The sequence below is a fragment of the Argopecten irradians genome, chromosome 4 (assembly GCF_041381155.1).
Source record: "Argopecten irradians isolate NY chromosome 4, Ai_NY, whole genome shotgun sequence".
Lineage (NCBI taxonomy): Eukaryota > Metazoa > Mollusca > Bivalvia > Pectinida > Pectinidae > Argopecten > Argopecten irradians.
Genome location: NC_091137.1, coordinates 2,800,127 through 2,819,042, shown reverse-complemented (window position 1 = coordinate 2,819,042; position 18,916 = coordinate 2,800,127). Strand labels below are relative to the sequence as shown.

General features: G+C 34.5%; 1 protein-coding gene across 1 annotated transcript; it reads left to right on the top strand.

The window, feature by feature from the left end:
- The first annotated feature begins 958 nt into the window (after positions 1-958).
- Positions 959-17,193, top strand: LOC138320368 (uncharacterized). Its single transcript, XM_069263289.1, has 11 exons — positions 959-1,081; positions 1,668-1,879; positions 1,910-1,966; positions 7,723-7,890; positions 8,117-8,421; positions 8,772-8,945; positions 10,492-10,607; positions 12,803-12,857; positions 13,325-13,552; positions 13,967-14,096; positions 15,901-17,193. Exons 2-11 carry the CDS (start codon positions 1,680-1,682, stop codon positions 16,007-16,009), a joined length of 1,542 nt encoding a protein of 513 aa, XP_069119390.1. The 5' UTR covers positions 959-1,081; positions 1,668-1,679; the 3' UTR covers positions 16,010-17,193.
- Positions 17,194-18,916: the final 1,723 nt, after the last annotated feature.

Below are 18,916 nucleotides of genomic sequence, written 5' to 3'. Positions count from 1 at the left end.
AATATGACACGAAAACAATAAATAAACATCCTTAAATGGCTTCGATTATTTTCTGGAAAATGTGTTCATGAAATCCTCAGAATGCAGGATTTTGCGCCATTTATTCGAGAGCTTCTGGGGGCCTAGGCGGCCCCCAGACCCCTCGCCTGATTTGCTTTGTCCCACGCCCCCTCTAACCTCAAAACCTAAATCCGCCCCTGAATACTTAATACACCAGTCATCCCATTTCTGTTCTCAATGAAACACTGAACGTTTTACCTTCCGTACACAATGATAACTATGATAAATTAAATCTAGTATAGAGCTATAGTATATAACGCATATCTCTTACACCATGTAGAATCTTACGGTTATTTTATTTTGTAAAGTTTTCTTGAGCAAAACTATTTTCCCATTTGTCTTCAATTCAAAAATCGAAATTAGTATTTTTCAAAACAGACTCTTTGATAGAAAAAAATATAACGATAATCCAACGCAGTACACTGTCTGTTATTTCCGAGTATGGAAATTGATTAGTCCTCGATATACCCATTAAATGCTCGAACTAAAAATAATGTTATGACTACAACTGTGGAAATATATCTCCATTACTCCAAATTAGTACATTAGACTGATTCGTGTTGCCAGTACTTTAGGCTTACATATGGGTTTATGTATGGCCGAATTAGCCGCCAATTACTGTCAATCTTTTTATGATTTTAAAATTCAAAGTGAACCTGTACAAATATTTAAACTACAACTAAGTATTTTATAGTGCCTAAACACCACACACAATACTTTCTGGTCCATGTATAGTACTAACGTTGACTGGGTACATGGCTTTCACCTGCTACATATTATCAGTAAGGAATACGACTCGGCCGACCAGCCAAGCATGACTAACCCTCTGTAATGTTTGTTGACATGTCGCTAGGCAATTTTCACATTGTCAACAACTGCATTGATCTCGTGGTTCTTGTCTATATATAAATACATGTAAAGAACCGGAAGTGATTTTAGCAGAGTTCGTGTTGTCTAAATATACTGCGGCCAAGATGATATACATCTGAGAGTTCGACTTATACTTTTGACTAATTACCAGGTAAGTAAATCTAATACTCGCTTCTCATGAAATAAATATATCCCATTAATTGATAAACAGTGCATGTTCTGTCATTGTATAGTTGTGATGAGAAAGTTCACTGTGCCGATATTTTAACAGTACCAACAATACTATAGCTTTTACTGAACACAACTTGTAGCTTGATTACACACATATATATATTCATATTCGACAATATGTCAACGCATTCCTATAGCATGAGTGTAGTTGACACATAAGTTGAAAAGCATATAGAGTAGTATAACCGACAGTTATGCATATTCTGTTGTGCACAATGACATGAATTATGACTGAAACAGTTATTCGAACGTTGATTACAATACTTGTGGAAACATTTATTTGACTTTTGTGTGTTTGGTTTGATTAGCCTAACGTCCTATTAACATCAAGGATAACATTCATAGGTTTATGTATGCCAATTCACTTTCCAAAAGGTATAATAAATAATTATTTGCATAAATGAGTACTAACCATTCATTTCTTAGTTAGAAATAGACAGAACCAATAATGTACTAAAAGAAGCTCTTAACTTCCGATGTCACATGATTTCTAATACCTTTATCAGCTGTTGAACATAATGGCGGAGAAGAGTGGGGAGCCTGCGATCCCCGAGTCTGTGACGGAGAAGATTGGGGAGCCTGCGACCCCCGAGTCTGTGGCAGCCTCGTGTCCGCCTCCGTCCTATGAGGAGGTGATGGGCCACCAGACTGTCGGGTACGCCAAGGCCTCATCACCTTCTGACTTACCTCCCCTGTCCTACATTGACATCATGCCGAGGCTCCTGGACTACATTGACATCATGCCGAGGCTCCTGGACCCCGGCAACATAGCCAACAAAGTCACACCGCAGTTTGACAAGTTCAGGTAATAAAGTATCACCATGGTAGCCAACAAAGTCACACCGCAGTTTGATAAGTTCAGGTATTAAAGTATCACCATGGGAGCCAACAAAGTCACACCGCAGTTTGACAGGTTCAGGTATTAAAGTATCATCATGATAGCTTGACAAGTTCAGGTATTAAAGTATCATCATGATGGCTTGACAAGTTCAGATAATAAAGTAGCATCATGATAGCTTGACAGGTAAAGTATCATCATGATAGCTTGACAAGTTCAGGTAATAAAGTATCATCATGATAGCTTGACAAGTTCAGGTATTAAAGTATCATCATGATAGCTTGACAAGTTCAGGTAATAAAGTATCATCATGATAGCTTGACAAGTTCAGGTATTAAAGTATCATCATGATAGCTTGACAAGTTCAGATAATAAAGTAGCATCATGATAGCTTGACAGGTTCAGGTATTAAAGTATCATCATGATAGCTTGACAAGTTCAGATAATAAAGTAGCATCATGATAGCTTGACAAGTTCAGGTATTAAAGTATCATCATGATAGCTTGACAAGTTCAGTAATAAAGTATCATCATGATAGCTTGACAAGTTCAGGTATTAAAGTATCATCATGATAGCTTGACAAGTTCAGTATAAAGTATCACATGATAGCTTGACAAGTTCAGTAATAAAGTATCATCCATGATAGCTTGACAAGTTCAGGTAATAAAGTATCATCATGATAGCTTGACAAGTTCAGGTAATAAAGTATCACCATGATAGCTTGACAAGTTCAGGTAAAAGTATCACATGATAACAGTTCAGGTAATAAAGTATCATCATGATAGCTTGACAAGTTCAGGTATGAAAGTATCACCATGATAGCTTGACAGGTTCAGGTATTAAAGTATCACCATGATAGCTTGACAAGTTCAGATAATAAAGTATCATCATGATAGCTTGACAAGTTCAGGTAATAAAGTATCATCATGATAGCTTGACAGGTTCAGGTATTAAAGTATCATCATGATAGCTTGACAAGTTCAGGTATTAAAGTATCATCATGATAGCTTGACAAGTTCAGATAATAAAGTAGCATCATGATAGCTTGACAGGTTCAGGTATTAAAGTATCATCATGATAGCTTGACAAGTTCAGATAATAAAGTAGCATCATGATAGCTTGACAAGTTCAGGTAATAAAGTATCATCATGATAGCTTGACAAGTTCAGGTAATTAAAGTATCATCATGATAGCTTGACAAGTTCAGTAATAAAGTATCATCATGATAGCTTGACAAGTTCAGTAATAAAGTATCACATGATAGCTTGACAAGTTCAGGTAATAAAGTATCATCATGATAGCTTGACAAGTATAAAGAGCTGACAGTATAAAAGTATCATCATGATAGCTTGACAAGTTCAGGTAATAAAGTATCACATGATAGCTTGACAAGTTCAGGTAATAAAGTATCATCATGATAGCTTGACAAGTTCAGGTAATAAAGTATCACCATGATAGCTTGACAAGTTCAGGTAATAAAGTATCACCATGATAGCTTGACAAGTTCAGATAATAAAGTATCATCATGATAGCTTGACAAGTTCAGGTAATAAAGTATCATCATGATAGCTTGACAGGTTCAGGTAATAAAGTATCATCATGATAGCTTGACAGGTTCAGGTAATAAAGTATCATCATGATAGCTTGACAAGTTCAGGTAATAAAGTATCACCATGATAGCTTGACAAGTTCAGGTAATAAAGTATCATCATGATAGCTTGACAAGTTCAGGTAATAAAGTATCACCATGATAGCTTGACAAGTTCAGGTAATAAAGTATCATCATGATAGCTTGACAAGTTCAGATAATAAAGTATCATCATGATAGCTTGACAAGTTCAGGTAATAAAGTATCATCATGATAGCTTGACAAGTTCAGGTAATAAAGTATCATCATGATAGCTTGACAAGTTCAGGTAATAAAGTATCACCATGATAGCTTGACAAGTTCAGGTAATAAAGTATCATCATGATAGCTTGACAAGTTCAGGTAATAAAGTATCATCATGATAGCTTGACAAGTTCAGGTAATAAAGTATCATCCATGATAGCTTGACAAGTTCAGGTAATAAAGTATCACCATGATAGCTTGACAAGTTCAGGTAATAAAGTATCATCATGATAGCTTGACAAGTTCAGGTAATAAAGTATCATCATGATAGCTTGACAAGTTCAGGTAATAAAGTATCACCATGATAGCTTGACAAGTTCAGGTAATAAAGTATCACCATGATAGCTTGACAAGTTCAGGTAATAAAGTATCATCATGATAGCTTGACAAGTTCAGGTATTAAAGTATCATCATGATAGCTTGACAGGTTCAGGTAATAAAGTATCATCATGATAGCTTGACAGTATACATAGTGACAAAGTATAAAGCATCATGATAGCTTGACAAGTTCAGGTAATAAAGTATCACATGATAGCTTGACAAGTTCAGGTAATAAAGTATCAGTCAGTATAGTATAGCTTGACAAGTTCAGAATAATCAGTAGCATTCAGTATAAAGTATCATCAGATAGCTTGACAAGTTCAGGTATTAAAGTATCATCATGATAGCTTGACAAGTTCAGGTAATAAAGTATAATGATAGCTTGACAAGTTCACATCATGATAGCTTGACAAGTTCAGGTAATAAAGTATCATCATGATAGCTTGACAAGTTCAGGTAATAAAGTATCACCATGATAGCTTGACAAGTTCAGGTAATAAAGTATCATCATGATAGCTTGACAAGTTCAGGTAATAAAGTATCATCATGATAGCTTGACAAGTTCAGGTAATAAAGTATCACCATGATAGCTTGACAAGTTCAGGTAATAAAGTATCATCATGATAGCTTGACAAGTTCAGGTAATAAAGTATCATCATGATAGCTTGACAAGTTCAGGTATTAAAGTATCACCATGATAGCTTGACAAGTTCAGGTAATAAAGTATCACCATGATAGCTTGACAAGTTCAGGTAATAAAGTATCATCATGATAGCTTGACAAGTTCAGGTATAAAGTATCATCATGATAGCTTGACAGGTTCAGGTAATAAAGTATCATCATGATAGCTTGACAAGTTCAGGTAATAAAGTAGCATCATGATAGCTTGACAAGTTCAGGTAATAAAGTATCATCATGATAGCTTGACAAGTTCAGGTAATAAAGTATCATCATGATAGCTTGACAAGTTCAGATAATAAAGTATCATCATGATAGCTTGACAAGTTCAGGTAATAAAGTATCATCATGATAGCTTGACAAGTTCAGGTAATAAAGTATCATCATGATAGCTTGACAAGTTCAGGTAATAAAGTATCATCATGATAGCTTGACAAGTTCAGGTAATAAAGTATCATCATGATAGCTTGACAAGTTCAGGTAATAAAGTATCATCATGATAGCTTGACAAGTTCAGGTAATAAAGTATCATCATGATAGCTTGACAAGTTCAGGTATATAAAGTATCATCATGATAGCTTGACAAGTTCAGGTAATAAAGTAGTATCACCATGATAGCTTGACAAGTTCAGGTAATAAAGTATCATCATGATGGCTTGACAAGTTCAGGTAATAAAGTATCATCATGATAGCTTGACAAGTTCAGGTAATAAAGTATCATCATGATAGCTTGACAAGTTCAGGTAATAAAGTATCATCATGATAGCTTGACAAGTTCAGGTAATAAAGTATCATCATGATAGCTTGACAAGTTCAGGTAATAAAGTATCATCATGATAGCTTGACAAGTTCAGGTAATAAAGTATCATCATGATAGCTTGACAAGTTCAGGTAATAAAGTATCATCATGATAGCTTGACAAGTTCAGGTAATAAAGTATCATCATGATAGCTTGACAAGTTCAGGTAATAAAGTATCATCATGATAGCTTGACAAGTTCAGGTAATAAAGTATCATCATGATAGCTTGACAAGTTCAGGTAATAAAGTATCATCATGATAGCTTGACAAGTTCAGGTAATAAAGTATCATCATGATAGCTTGACAAGTTCAGGTAATAAAGTAGCATCATGATAGCTTGACAAGTTCAGGTAATAAAGTATCATCATGATAGCTTGACAAGTTCAGGTAATAAAGTATCATCATGATAGCTTGACAAGTTCAGGTAATAAAGTATCATCATGATAGCTTGACAAGTTCAGGTAATAAAGTATCATCATGATAGCTTGACAAGTTCAGGTAATAAAGTATCATCATGATAGCTTGACAAGTTCAGGTAATAAAGTATCATCATGATAGCTTGACAAGTTCAGGTAATAAAGTATCATCATGATAGCTTGACAAGTTCAGATAATAAAGTAGCATCATGATAGCTTGACAAGTTCAGGTAATAAGTATCAAGTCATGATAGCTTGACAAGTTCAGGTAATAAAGTATCATCATGATAGCTTGACAAGTTCAGATAATAAAGTATCATCATGATAGCTTGACAAGTTCAGGTATAATAAAGTATCATCATGATAGCTTGACAAGTTCAGGTAATAAAGTATCATCATGATAGCTTGACAAGTTCAGGTAATAAAGTATCATCATGATAGCTTGACAAGTTCAGGTAATAAAGTATCACCATGATAGCTTGACAAGTTCAGGTAATAAAGTATCATCATGATAGCTTGACAAGTTCAGGTAATAATAAAGTATCATCATGATAGCTTGACAAGTTCAGGTAATAAATAGTATCATCATGATAGCTTGACAAGTTCAGGTAATAAAGTATCATCATGATAGCTTGACAAGTTCAGATAATAAAGTATCATCATGATAGCTTGACAAGTTCAGATAATAAAGTATCATCATGATAGCTTGACAAGTTCAGGTAATAAAGTATCATCATGATAGCTTGACAAGTTCAGGTAATAAAGTAGATCATGATAGCTTGACAAGTTCAGGTAATAAAGTACATCATGATAGCTTGACAAGTTCAGGTAATAAAGTATCATCATGATAGCTTGACAAGTTCAGGTAATAAAGTATCATCATGATAGCTTGACAAGTTCAGGTAATAAAGTATCATCATGATAGCTTGACAAGTTCAGGTAATAAAGTATCATCATGATAGCTTGACAAGTTCAGGTAAGTTCAGATAATAAAGTATCATCATGATAGCTTGACAAGTTCAGGTAATAAAGTATCATCATGATAGCTTGACAAGTTCAGGTAATAAAGTATCATCATGATAGCTTGACAAGTTCAGATATTAAAGTATCATCATGATAGCTTGACAAGTTCAGGTAATAAAGTATCATCATGATAGCTTGACAAGTTCAGGTATTAACGTATCATCATGGTAGTCAGATCAAATGAACATGATTTTGTCTCTGTTGTTCATGACAGAAAAGCACGAACATAACGAACTCTGTTCGAACGATTTGTTCATGTGTAACGAAACACAAACAACTCCCCGACTGACGCACTTTATAAAATATCAGTTATATAACCATTTTACTTTTTATGTAATGAATTTGTGATTATAACTAATGTTACTATACATATCAGTATCATGTGGTGGTGTGATATTGACGATCAGATAGAGTTTTTAAATATCTCATAACATTTTGATAGCTAAACAAAAGCTCCATTTCAAATTATATATATTTCAAATTCGCTTTATTTAATTGAGCATGATTTTTGTTTCGTCTGAAAGTCGATTTGTCTTTGTTTTCGTTGTAACGTATGTCCATATGAATCGCTGATGTCCACATTTTTTTCAATAGCGTGGTCATACAAGCCGCCAACATGTGGCTCGCTGGAAACCGGTCGTATGCTGTATGGAAGTGTGAGACAGTTGAGCGGAAGGTCGACAAAGGCACTGTCATTGTGTTGGAGAAGATGGTTTATCACGAGGCCACATTTGGCTTCAATGTCTACATACGGGGACTTAGGTAAGGACGACTTACGTGTACCACCGTTGAGCATCATTTAAGTGCAGTTTTGGACAAATTGAATATGCGGGGATTAAGATGTGTAATTATCTCGGATATCAATAATCGCCAAACGTTTGGAGGTAATGCAAGGTACATTAGGTTTCACTTTAAGAAATGTAACCTTCCGCGTATCTTTGAACACTTTAAGAAATGTAACCTTCCGCGTAATTTGCTGTTATCACAGGCTTTGGTTGACAAAGAAATCCAATCCAAACGAGCCTGCCCAGCAGCTAGGTTTGTTGAACGTTGTCCCGAAAAAAGTCGCGGTCTTACCAACGCACATAGGATATGGCAACCAAATCAGCCTTAACAACGGGATCCAAATCAACATCGGAGGACGACGACGGAGGGGGCATACTGGTTACGTCACTATCGACGATCCAGAGGTACTACAGAACATGGCTGTTCCATCGTTGAATATATCGTTCGAAGGATTGCAAACTACCCTAAAAAAACTCAACGAGGACATCAAGGCCCGCCCTTTACCAGGTAATATATTTAATCTACCTATTTAGATTTTCTTTTATGCTTTTAAGTTCTTTTCATATGTTTGAAAACGCAAATAATATTTCCATATGCTTACCATTTTACCATATCGCGATAGAAATTTCATATTAGAAAAAAATATGCTTCCTTTTTATGAATTCCGGTAGATATTTTGTGCCGTACATTGCTCAATCTATTTTCGCTAAAGTATCCGTCATTATAAAAAGTGGTTTTACGTGTATATACATTTTGTATATGATTTAAAACCTATATCCTCAACGAATGTATAGACTCTATAAAATGATTGCTATATTTACATCCCTTTAACATGAGGTAACTTGTCTGAACTGAAGGTACTATACTGAATGTGGAAGCGACGACCATGAAGACATTTGAAGGCCTTAGTGCTAGTGGGGATATGGATCCCGACCAGACATGCTGGCACGAGGACGGGAACAAGTTCAAACGATTCACTCAGATCATCAGGGTCTTCTACGTCATCGGACAACCAGCCAATGAACAGATTTGTAAGTCTTAGAGTTGTTTGTTAATCTTGTTTTGGAAGGTCAGTACTTTGTGTAGTGATAAATTGGACCGTCAACATTGCCGTCTCCATGGGAATGGTATAGATGTGGAGATTACATGGAGAGATTGGACGAAGAAGCGATATTTATGCATAAAGGTTGAATATAGAAATTAGGATCATCTCAATGAAAAATCAAAATTCATCCAGATCGAAAACCGCTTTGACACCAGGTTAATTCTTACTTAACTTTATGATTACATAAGGGTCAACCCATTACTTTTGCTTGGTTTATGAGATAATAAACCTAATTCGCGTTTACGCAATTTACCGACTGCTCCATTGGGTTTATCATCTCATAAACTAAGGAAATTGAGAGATTAATCCTTATATTTACAATATTTTCTTTGAACAATAAAATCAACCAGAACATCAGATACAATCATTTACCGTGTGTTATTCCTCGTCAAAACGATACTGCCGTCATGTTTATCAAAGCACAACAGCCATTCAGAAAAAGTGCGCCGTTGACTTACAGCTTAGTCCCGTCCTTTTCTCCATGACATCACAGAAAATAGTTTCTATATTTCAGTTATTTGATTCAGGTCCAATAGCAATAACACATTTTTAAAAAAAATCTGTTTTATTGTATGTCTCCGATTGTTTCGTATATATGTCGTTTGTAAACATTGACACGTGATTTTGTGGAATGTCAGCAGAAGTCCGTCAATGTTTTCATGTACAAATTGTGTTCATACGCACTGAATCGGTCACGTTCTGCACTTAAGGTATTGGGAAATAAACAAATTTGCCCTTAACTTAGTTTATCGATACAGAAACAGTGGTAATTGTAAATATTAGTACTTATTCATCGCTATTATATACATGTTCTCCCTTTCGTTTTCATCCTTTCAGTATTATTTCAGAATTATGAATATTACCCAAACCTCAATCACTTATCCTTTCAGTATTATTTCAAAATTATGAAGATTACCCAAACCTCAATCACTTATCCTTTCAGTATTATTTCAAAATTATGAAGATTACCCAAACCTCAATCACTTATCCTTTCAGTATTATTTCAAAATTATGAAGATTACCCAAACCTCAATTATATTATCCCTTCAGTATTTTTTCACAATTATGAAGATTACCCAAACCCCAATTACATATTATCCCTTCAGTATTGTTTCACAATTATGAAGATTACCCAAACCCCAATCACATATTATCCCTTCAGTATTGTTTCACAATTATGAAGATTACCCAAACCCCAATTACATATTATCCCTTCAGTATTGTTTCACAATTATGAAGATTACCCAAACCCCAACTACATTATCCATTCAGTATTATTTCAGAATTATGAAGATTACCCAAACCCCAACTACATTATCCCTTCAGTATTATTTCAGAATCATGAAGATCGCCCAAACCTCAATCACATTATCCCTTCAGTATTATTTTAGCATTATGAAGATTACCATAACCCCAATTACATAATCCATGCAGTATAATTATAGAATTATCATATAATTTGTTGTTGGCAGTGATGGAGGATTTCGTACCACAGGTGACCAAACGAGGCGACTTGATGAAGCCCTGCCATTTTGAGACTTGGCAGAAGGTTATGTCTCGTGTTAGTGCATGGATACCAAACCAACAGGTCAGAAAATTCTTATCTAATAAAAATAAATGATCTTACAAAACGGGTCGGGAAAATCTTATCTGACGAAAATCAGTAATCTTACAACAGTTTAGGACATTCTTATCTAACGCAAATCGGTAATCTTACAAAAGTTTAGGACATTCTTTTCTAACGAAAATCAATGATCTTACACCAGGTCAAGACATTCTTATCTAACGAAAACCACTAGACTTACACCAGGTCAAGACATTCTTATCTAACGAAAACCACTAGACTTACAACAGGTCAAGACATTCTTATCTAACGAAAACCACTAGACTTACAACAGGTCAAGACATTCTTTTCTAACGAAAATCAATGATCTTACACCAGGTCAAGACATTCTTATCTAACGAAAACCACTAGACTTACACCAGGTCAAGACATTCTTATCTAACGAAAACCACTAGACTTACAACAGGTCAAGACATTCTTATCTAACGAAAACCACTAGACTTACAACAGGTCAAGACATTCTTTTCTAACGAAAATCAATGATCTTACAACAGGTCAAGACATTCTTATCTAACGAAAACCACTAGACTTACAACAGGTCAAGTCAAACGAAAACCACTAGACTTACAACAGGTCAAGACATTCTTATCTAACGAAAATCAGTATCTTACACTAAGACATTTTACAACAGGTCAAGACATTCTTTTCTAACGAAAACCACTAGACTTACAACAGAAAATTCTTCTCTAGAAACACTAAACAGGTCAAGACATTCTTATCTAACGAAAACCACTAGACTTACAAAGGTCAAGACATTCTTATCTAACGAAAACCAAGACTACAACGGTAAGACATCTTACAAAAAATGTTTAGGTCACATTCTTTTAACGAAAACATAGATTACTAACGAAAACCACTAGACTTATTACAAATCAGGTCAAAACATTCTTTTCTAACGAAACCACTAGACTTACAAAAGGACATTCTCTAACGAAAACCACTAGACTTACAACAGGTCAAGACATTCTTCTCTAACGAAAACCACTAGACTTACAACAGGTCAAGACATTCTTATCTAACGAAAACCACTAGACTTACAAAAGGTCAAGACATTCTTATCTAACGAAAACCACTAGACTTACAACAGGTCAAGACATTCTTTTCTAACGAAAATCAATGATCTTACAACAGGTCAAGACATTCTTATCTAACGAAAATCAGTAATCTTACAACAGGTCAAGATATTCTTAACTAACGCAAATCGGTAATCTTACAAAAGTTTAGGACATTCTTTTCTAACGAAAATCAATGATCTTACAACAGGTCAAGACATTCTTATCTAACGAAAACCACTAGACTTACAACAGGTCAAGACATTCTTCTCTAACGAAAACCACTAGACTTACAACAGGTCAAGACATTCTTATCTAACGAAAATCAGTAATCTTACAACAGGTCAAGACATTCTTAACTAACGCAAATCGGTAATCTTACAAAAGTTTAGGACATTCTTCTCTAACGAAAACCACTAGACTTACAACAGGTCAAGACATTCTTCTCTAACGAAAACCACTAGACTTACAACAGGTCAAGACATTCTTCTCTAACGAAAACCACTAGACTTACAACAGGTCAAGACATTCTTATCTAACGAAAACCACTAGACTTACAACAGGTCAAGACATTCTTATCTAACGAAAATCACTAATCTTACAACAGTTCAATACATTCTTATCTAACGAAAATCAGTAATCTTACAACAGGTCAGGACATTCTTATCTTAGGAAAAATCAATGATCTTACAACAGATCAGGACACTCTTATCTGACGAAAACCACTAGACTTACAATGGGTTGTATTTATGTAAACCAACTCACAGTGGCGAGATCCTTTAGGTGACTTCTCATACACGTTAATTCTTCATATTCACAAGAACCTTTATTTAAAGTTAAGAAGTGTTATGATAATGCTACCAAAGGAAGATGATTTGTCACGAATTTCCGAATCCTATATATACATAAAAAAACAATGGAAAAAATACACAAATTTGGTGGCGAACTAGAATGCGATGTTTAACAATAAATTCAAGACACCATATTAAATAAATATACAAATTGTGTGGTTAAATATAAGTTCTAAAAACTGTTATTACATATTCAACAATTCATTTAGAATTTCTATGCAGTTTGTCTACATGTTTTTTCTGTTTAATGTTACAGGGAATTCGAATAGTAAACTTACAAACACAGTATATCAAATACTCAGAATACAATGGTGAGTAGGCTGATCAGATACAGCCTTGTAGATAACTGTAAAAAATGAAAAAGGAAAGTAAAAGAGTTGATATATTTTTTAATCTGGAAAAATTATGTGTTCATTTCTTGTCCGGTGCCTCCGTTCAGGCTGAGTACTTTGCAAACGAAGCCGTAAGCAGGTGATTTTACACAGATTGATAATATTTTCTAACGAACACATTTTTAAAATGTGTTAAAGAATGTGCCATACTTTACTGAAATATTTATTACTGCTGATTGTTTTAACTTTTTTAATTTAATTTCTTGCATTTATAAAATAATCAATGATCATTTTATATTTATTATTCACTTCATAATTCCATCCTTGCATTTTTGATGAATACCATTCGCTTCATTATGACAACAACTGTGTTTCCTTTCAATTTATTTTGTTCTTACAGTATCTATATGGAAATGAGAAGTAAATGTTTTGTGTGTGTTTATTAGGTGAAGTGAAAGTAGCCTCGGACTCGACTGACGATTACGTGACTAATTTCACTGACAGAAAAATGCTCAAGGTAATGCGTGTGTTTTACGTGACACGACCGGGGCCTCCCTCGCCTTCGATGGGACACCTCAGCATCCGCACGTTTTTACCTGTGCGCAAATCTCGCAAGGACTTTGAGACGATGAGTGAAACCATGTTTCGGATAACAGCTTGGTTAAAGGTGACAGGTAAAGTTATACGATTCCATGTGGAGACTTACCGGACAAATGAAAGAAGGTTCATTTCGGACATAACGCAAAGCAATCATAAAGAGAGACTTAGTCAATTGCTCCATTAACTGCAGATAACAAAATATCAAGGGGGAAATCATTGGTTTATATACAGTTTAAGTTAAACTTAAAATTACCCAACTTCATAAGTTTTATTTCGATTTAGTTACGTCTTTGATAATTCAAAATAATTAAAAGTTTTCGCATGAAAGGAGAAAGATCTAACTTATCGATTTAAGAATTAGAAGCGCTAAAAGTTGGTGAATGTTATGATTTACAGGTGCCTTGCCTTGCTCTAATACTTTAGTATTGTATTGCCTTGTATCCCTTACCTTATTTCTTTTAATTTTGCCTATTTTTCCCTGATTTCAGGAATGCAAATTTCCAGCGTGGAGACGCACCAGTTCCTCTTCGTAGAGACCAGTGCGTCGGGTGTAGAACAGGAAAAATGTAACATTACCAGCCATGGGATGTCTGGCAAGCACTTCATCACGGCTATATCGTAAGTATAGCAATATAGCAACACTTCATTGGTATATTGTAAGTAAAGCGACAATTCATCACGACTATATCGTAAGTATAGCAATATAGCAACACTTCATTGGTATATTGTAAGTAAAATGACACTTCATCACGGCTGTATAGTAAGTATAGGAATATAGCAACACTTCATTGGTATATTGTAAGTAAAACGACACTTCATCACGGCTATATCGTTAGTGTAGCAATTTAGCAACACTTCATTGGTATATTGTAAGTAGAGCAACAATTCATCACGGCTGTATCGTAAGTATAGCAATATAGCAACACTTCATTGGTATATTGTAAGTTAAGAGACACTTCATCACGGCTGTATCGTAAGTATAGCAATATAGCAACACTTCATTGGTATATTGTAAGTAAAACGACACTTCATCACGACTATATCGTAAGTATAGCAATATAGCAACACTTCATTGGTATATTGTAAGTTAAGAGACACTTCATCACGGCTGTATCGTAAGTATAGCAATATAGCAACACTTCATTGGTATATTGTTAGTAAAGCGACAATTCATCACGGCTGTATCATAAGTATAGCAATATAGCAACACTTCATTGGTATATTGTAAGTAAAACGACACTTCATCACGACTATATCGTAAGTATTGCAATATAGCAACACTTCATTGGTATATTGTAAGTAAAACAACACTTCATCACGACTATATCGTAAGTATAGCAATATAGCAACACTTCATTGGTATATTGTAAGTAAAAAAACACTTCATCACGACTATATCGTAAGTATAACAATATAGTATCACTTCATTGGTATATTGTAAGTAAAAGGACACTTCATCACGGCTATATCGTAAGTATAGCAATATAGCAACACTTCATTTGTATATTGTAAGTAAAACGACACTTCATCACGACTATATCGTAAGTATTGCAATATAGCAACACTTCATTGGTATATTGTAAGTAAAACGACAATTCATCACGACTATATCGTAAGTATAGCAATATAGCAACACTTCATTGGTATATTGTTAGTAAAGCGATAACTCATCACGGCTATATCGCAATGATAGCAATATAGCAACACTACTGTAAGTAAAGTGACACTTCATCACGACTGTATCGTAAGTATAGCAATATAGCAAAACTTCATTTGTATATTGTAAGTAAAACGACACTTTATCGCGGCTATATCGTAAGTTTTTATTTTTTTAACTAAGTATGTTTCGTTTATAGCTAAGGTTTTCTTGTTTCACAAGGTGTACTTTCACTATAGCTAAGTTTTATTTGTTTTATAGGTTATTTTTTTTTTCTATAGCTAAGTTTTATTTTATAGGGTAATCATTGCCTATAGCTAAGTTTTATTTTATAGGGTATTCATTGCCTATAGCTAGGTTATATTTATTTTATAGGGTATTCTTCGCCTACAGCTAAGTTTTATTTGTTTTATAGGTTATTCTTTGCCTATAGCTAAGTTTTATTTTTATAGGGTATTCATTGCCTTTAGCTAGGTTATATTTATTTTATAGGGTATTCTCCGCCTACAGCTAAGTTTTATTTGTTTTATAGGTTATTTTTTTTCTATAGCTAAGTTTTATTTTATAGGGTATTCATTGCCTATAGCTAAGTTTTATTTCTATAGGGTATTCATTGCCTATAGCTAGGTTATATTTATTTTATAGGGTATACTTCGCCTACAGCTAAGTTTTATTTGTTTTACAGGGTATACTTCGCCTACAGCTAAGTTTTATTTATTTTATAGGGTATTCTTCGCCTATAGCTAAGTTTTATTTGTTTTACAGGGTATACTTCGCCTACCCCTTCCAGGAGCCACACGCCTCCTATCTTCCTCCTGTGTATAACATGTACGACCCACACAAATTACAGTCATCGTCTTGTACGATTGTCTAGAAAAAAGTCTTAGGTTCGGCACGTGCAACATGACTGTAGTGTTGTTTTATGTCAAACACTTACCTCAATGCTGTCCTCATTATATTCTGTGGGAAAACCACGTGATCAAAATTAAAGGTATCGTACACGGCACATTTCAGGCCCGCTACAAGTCTGAAATGTGACGAGTATTTCTCACACAAATATTGTAGAGAAGGCAAATGGTTCCAGAAATTATGTACTTTGACTATAATATGAAATTTTTTTATCGCGACGAGATCTTGATGGCTTGTATTGTTGTCATGCATGGTGCATAGTTTGTATGAATAAATGAATTGACAATCTTGTAAAGCAGACAATAATTTTTGCAATGACAATAATGTGAAGAAGTACTTGGTAACTTCTGAGATTTTTGCTTGATCGAATGATTCTCTTGTTATGTAATGGTAATGACGTTATCATGCAGTAATGAAGGAAATAGTATAGGAAATACTTTATTAATTCTTACATTGACTGACGTGTCTCAGGACTTACCTTGTTTATACTAAATTATTATTTCTTACATTGACTGACGTGTCTCAGGACTTACCCTGTCTATACTAAATTATTATTTCTTACATTGACTGACGTGTCTCAGGACTTACCCTGTCTATACTAAATTATTAATTCTTACATTGACTGACGTGTCTCAGGACTTACCCTGTCTATACTAAATTATTAATTCTTACATTGACTGACGTGTCTCAGGACTTACCCTGTCTATACTAAATTATTATTTCTTACATTGACTGACGTGTCTCAGGACTTACCCTGTCTATACTAAATTATTATTTCTTACATTGACTGACGTGTCTCAGGACTTACCCCCGTCTATACTAAATTATTATTTCTTACATTGACTGACGTGTCTCAGGACTTACCCTGTCTATACTAAATTATTATTTCTTACATTGACTGACGTGTCTCAGGACTTACCCCGTCTATACTAAATTATTATTTCTTACATTGACTGACGTGTCTCAGGACTTACCCTGTCTATACTAAATTATTATTTCTTACATTGACTGACGTGTCTCAGGACTTACCCTGTCTATACTAAATTATTATTTCTTACATTGACTGACGTGTCTCAGGACTTACCCTGTCTATACTAAATTATTATTTCTTACATTGACTGACGTGTCTCAGGACTTAACCCCGTCTATACTAAAATTATTATTTCTTACATTGACTGACGTGTCTCAGGACTTACCCTGTCTATACTAAATTATTATTTCTTACATTGACTGACGTGTCTCAGGACTTACCCCGTCTATACTAAATTATTATTTCTTACATTGACTGACGTGTCTCAGGACTTACCCCGTCTATACTAAATTATTATTTCTTACATTGACTGACGTGTCTCAGGACTTACCCCGTCTATACTAAATTATTATTTCTTACATTGACTGACGTGTCTCAGGACTTACCCCGTCTATACTAAATTATTAATTCTTACATTGACTGACGTGTCTCAGGACTTACCCTGTCTATACTAAATTATTATTTCTTACATTGACTGACGTGTCTCAGGACTTACCCTGTCTATATAAATTATTATTTCTTACATTGACTGACGTGTCTCAGGACTTACCCTGTCTATACTAAATTATTATTTCTTACATTGACTGACGTGTCTCAGGACTTACCCTGTCTATACTAAATTATTATTTCTTACATTGACTGACGTGTCTCAGGACTTACCCTGTCTATACTAAATTATTATTTCTTACATTGACTGACGTGTCTCAGGACTTACCCTGTCTATACTAAATTATTATTTCTTACATTGACTGACGTGTCTCAGGACGTACCTGACTATACTAAATTATTAATTCTTACATTGACTGACGTGTCTCAGGACTTACCCTGTCTATACTAAATTATTATTTCTTACATTGACTGACGTGTCTCAGGACTTACCCTGTCTATACTAAATTATTAATTCTTACATTGACTGACGTGTCTCAGGACTTACCCTGTCTATACTAAATTATTATTTCTTACATTGACTGACGTGCCTCAGGACTGACCCTGTCTATACTAAATTATTAATTCTTACGTTGACTGACGTGTCTCAGGACGTACCCCGTCTATACTAAATTATTAATTCTTACATTGACTGACGTGTCTCAGGACTTACCCCGTCTATACTAAATTATTAATTCTTACATTGACTGACGTGTCTCAGGACTTACCCTGTCTATACTAAATTATTATTTCTTACATTGACTGACGTGTCTCAGGACTTACCCTGTCTATACTAAATTATTATTTCTTACATTGACTGACGTGTCTCAGGACTTACCCTGTCTATACTAAATTATTATTTCTTACATTGACTGACGTGTCTCAGGACTTACCCTGTCTATACTAAATTATTATTTCTTACATTGACTGACGTGTCTCAGGACTTACCCTGTCTATACTAAATTATTATTTCTTACATTGACTGACGTGTCTCAGGACTTACCCTGTCTATACTAAATTATTATTTCTTACATTGACTGACGTGTCTCAGGACTTACCCTGTCTATACTAAATTATTATTTCTTACATTGACTGACGTGTCCCAGGACTTACCCTGTCTATACTAAATTATTATTTCTTACATTGACTGACGTGTCTCAGGACTTACCCTGTCTATACTAAATTATTATTTCTTACATTGACTGACGTGTCTCAGGACTTACCCTGTCTATACTAAATTATTATTTCTTACATTGACTGACGTGTCTCAGGACTTACCCTGTCTATACTAAATTATTATTTCTTACATTGACTGACGTGTCTCAGGACTTACCCTGTCTATACTAAATTATTATTTCTTACATTGACTGACGTGTCTCAGGACTTACCCTGTCTATACTAAATTATTATTTCTTA